This window comes from Oncorhynchus gorbuscha, linkage group LG13, assembly GCF_021184085.1.
Source record: "Oncorhynchus gorbuscha isolate QuinsamMale2020 ecotype Even-year linkage group LG13, OgorEven_v1.0, whole genome shotgun sequence".
Classification (NCBI taxonomy): domain Eukaryota; kingdom Metazoa; phylum Chordata; class Actinopteri; order Salmoniformes; family Salmonidae; genus Oncorhynchus; species Oncorhynchus gorbuscha.
The window spans coordinates 13,012,260-13,014,784 of NC_060185.1; the positions used below are offsets into that span (position 1 = coordinate 13,012,260).

The 2,525-nt window shown below is 42.1% G+C and overlaps 1 protein-coding gene across 2 annotated transcripts in view; it reads right to left on the minus strand.

Annotated features, from left to right (window-relative positions):
* Window positions 1–620: 620 nt before the first annotated feature.
* Window positions 621–2,525, minus strand: part of LOC123992529 (neuroserpin-like) — a 55,390-nt gene continuing 53,485 nt past the window's right edge. For both annotated transcript variants that reach the window (XM_046293733.1, XM_046293734.1), the window contains exons 8-9: window positions 1,286–1,375; window positions 621–1,170 (exon numbers count right to left, since the gene is read on the minus strand). In XM_046293733.1, the coding sequence (XP_046149689.1) occupies window positions 1,094–1,170; window positions 1,286–1,375 (167 nt within the window). In that variant the 3' untranslated portion in view covers window positions 621–1,093. The remainder of the gene's footprint in view (window positions 1,171–1,285; window positions 1,376–2,525) is intronic.

Below are 2,525 nucleotides of genomic sequence, written 5' to 3' on the forward strand. Positions count from 1 at the left end.
AATGAGGTATAGTGATGTATCCAGAGGGCGTGGCAAGGTCATTTCCAGTCTTAACTTGACAATACTCTGTTATATGGCCATTTACCTCAGAAGATCATTAGAAATGATGTAATTACTATTACTAATACTGTTGTATGTACAGCATTACTACACTGGTATAACAGGTACTTAATGTACAGTAGTTTTACCAAATACAATTCAATGCAATTACATACAAAAAGACATCAGACAATTGTAACTGGAACACATTGATATTTATTTTAGTAAAAGAGTGAATATAGCTGGTTTCCAAATCCACCTGCACGCCTCTTCACAAGAGCAAACTATTTTACACAAACTGTTCAAATGTCTTCAAAAGCACTAAATCAACAACTCATAAGGCATGATAGTTCATCAGTATTTTAGCCGGGTACTTCTAGCGTGGGGCTAGAATAGAATTATTAAGATTCTGTGTTTACATACGTATATATATATATATATATATATATATATATATATATATAATCTGCACACGTTTTTTTTTTTTTGCAATAAATATCTAGTCTTGTATATAACACAGTAATAAATGTACAGGAATATAATGGCGTTGATTTGGGAGACACCTGAAACGACAGAGTGTGTGTGTGTGTGTGTGTGTGTGTGTGTGTGTGTGTGTGTGTGTGTGTGTGTGTGTGTGTGTGTGTGTGTGTGTGTGTGTGTGTGTGTGTGTGTGTGTGTGTGTGTGTGTGTGTGTGGCTAGTGAAATTAAAGGGGCAGTACACAGATGTCTACTGATCCAATAGACCATAGAAACCATTTCACTTTTCTTTATATATATTTACATCTCTCTCTCCCTCTCTCTTACCAAGTGGTTAAAGCTTACAGTATCAAAACACAGTCACATTATTTGTATATATCAATATATATCAAATAGAATATAGAATATAGAATAGGAATCATGTATATTCTCGATAAGAGTATAAAAACACAGCCGACGATGGGGAGAGGAAAGGTTGTGTTTATGGCGTCGTTTTGCCTGGATCTGATTGGCTTTGAGCATATGACCTCATAGCAGGATAGCAGCACACTGGAATCCCATTGGTCGTCGTCATAGTTACACGGAGTCATTGTCGAAGTCGGTAGGCTCAATGACCTCTGGTGTCATAACCCTGCCCATGAACAGGATAGAACCTGGAGGGGAGGAGAGAAAGCAACTGTCAGAGAAGACACTAGGGTCAGGCACATAAGTTATATAATCAGACAGAGACAAACAGAGGGACGGACAGACGGACAGTGTAACACACACCTGTCCTGCGGTTTCTGATGATGAAGAAGAAGGGGTGATCAGCCATGACCTGAGGGTACAGAACCAGAGTCCTGGTGAGGGCTATCATTCCTACAGGACACAGAGAGGGAGAGAGAGAGAAAACATTCATGACCTGAGGGTACAGAACCAGAGTCCTGGTGAGGGCTATCATTCCTACAGGACACAGAGAGGGAGAGAGAGAGAGAGAGAAAAAAACATTCATGACCTGAGGGTACAGAACCAGAGTCCTGGTGAGGGCTATCATTCCTACAGGACACAGAGAGGGAGAGAGAGAGAGAGAAAACATTCATGACCTGAAGGTACAGAACCAGAGTCCTGGTGAGGGCTATCATTCCTACAGGACACAGAGAGGGAGAGAGAGAGAACATTCAACACACTGGAAGAATCTCAGTTGCATCCTCCTCTCTCCTCGCCTCCTTCTCAAAACCCATTAGATGAGAAAGCCAGAGGTCCCGCCCCTCTGACCTTCTCCTCCAATGGGTTTTGAGAAGGAGGAGAGGATGCGAGGAGTATGCAACTGAGATTCTCCCAGTGACATTTAAATCTACTGACACCGAACAGTCAGCACGAGGGGGCACTGTTTGCATACCATCCATATGGAACGCAACACAGTACTGCATTGGGAAGACAACACAGTACTGCATTGGGAAGACAACACAGTACTGCATTGGGAAGACAACACATTACTGCATTGGGAAGACAACACATTACTGCATTGGGAAGACAACACAGTACTGCATTGGGAAGACAACACATTACTGCATTGGGAAGACAACACATTACTGCATTGGGAAGACAACACATTACTGTATTGGGAAGACAACACATTACTGCATTGGGAAGACAACACATTACTGCATTGGGAAGACAACACATTACTGCATTGGGAAGACGACACAGTACTGCATTGGGAAGACGACACAGTACTGCATTGGGAAGACGACACAGTACTGCATTGGGAAGACGACACAGTACTGCATTGGGAAGACGACACATTACTGCATTGGGAAGACGACACATTACTGCATTGGGAAGACAACACATTACTGCATTGGGAAGACAACACATTACTGTATTGGGAAGACAACACATTACTGTATTGGGAAGACAACACAGGAGATTGACAAGAACAATAGAAAAGAGACTGGGATAGAGAGAGAGATAAAGACTGGGGACTAATAGGTAGAGAGAGGGATAAAGAAAGAGAGAGAGAAAGAAA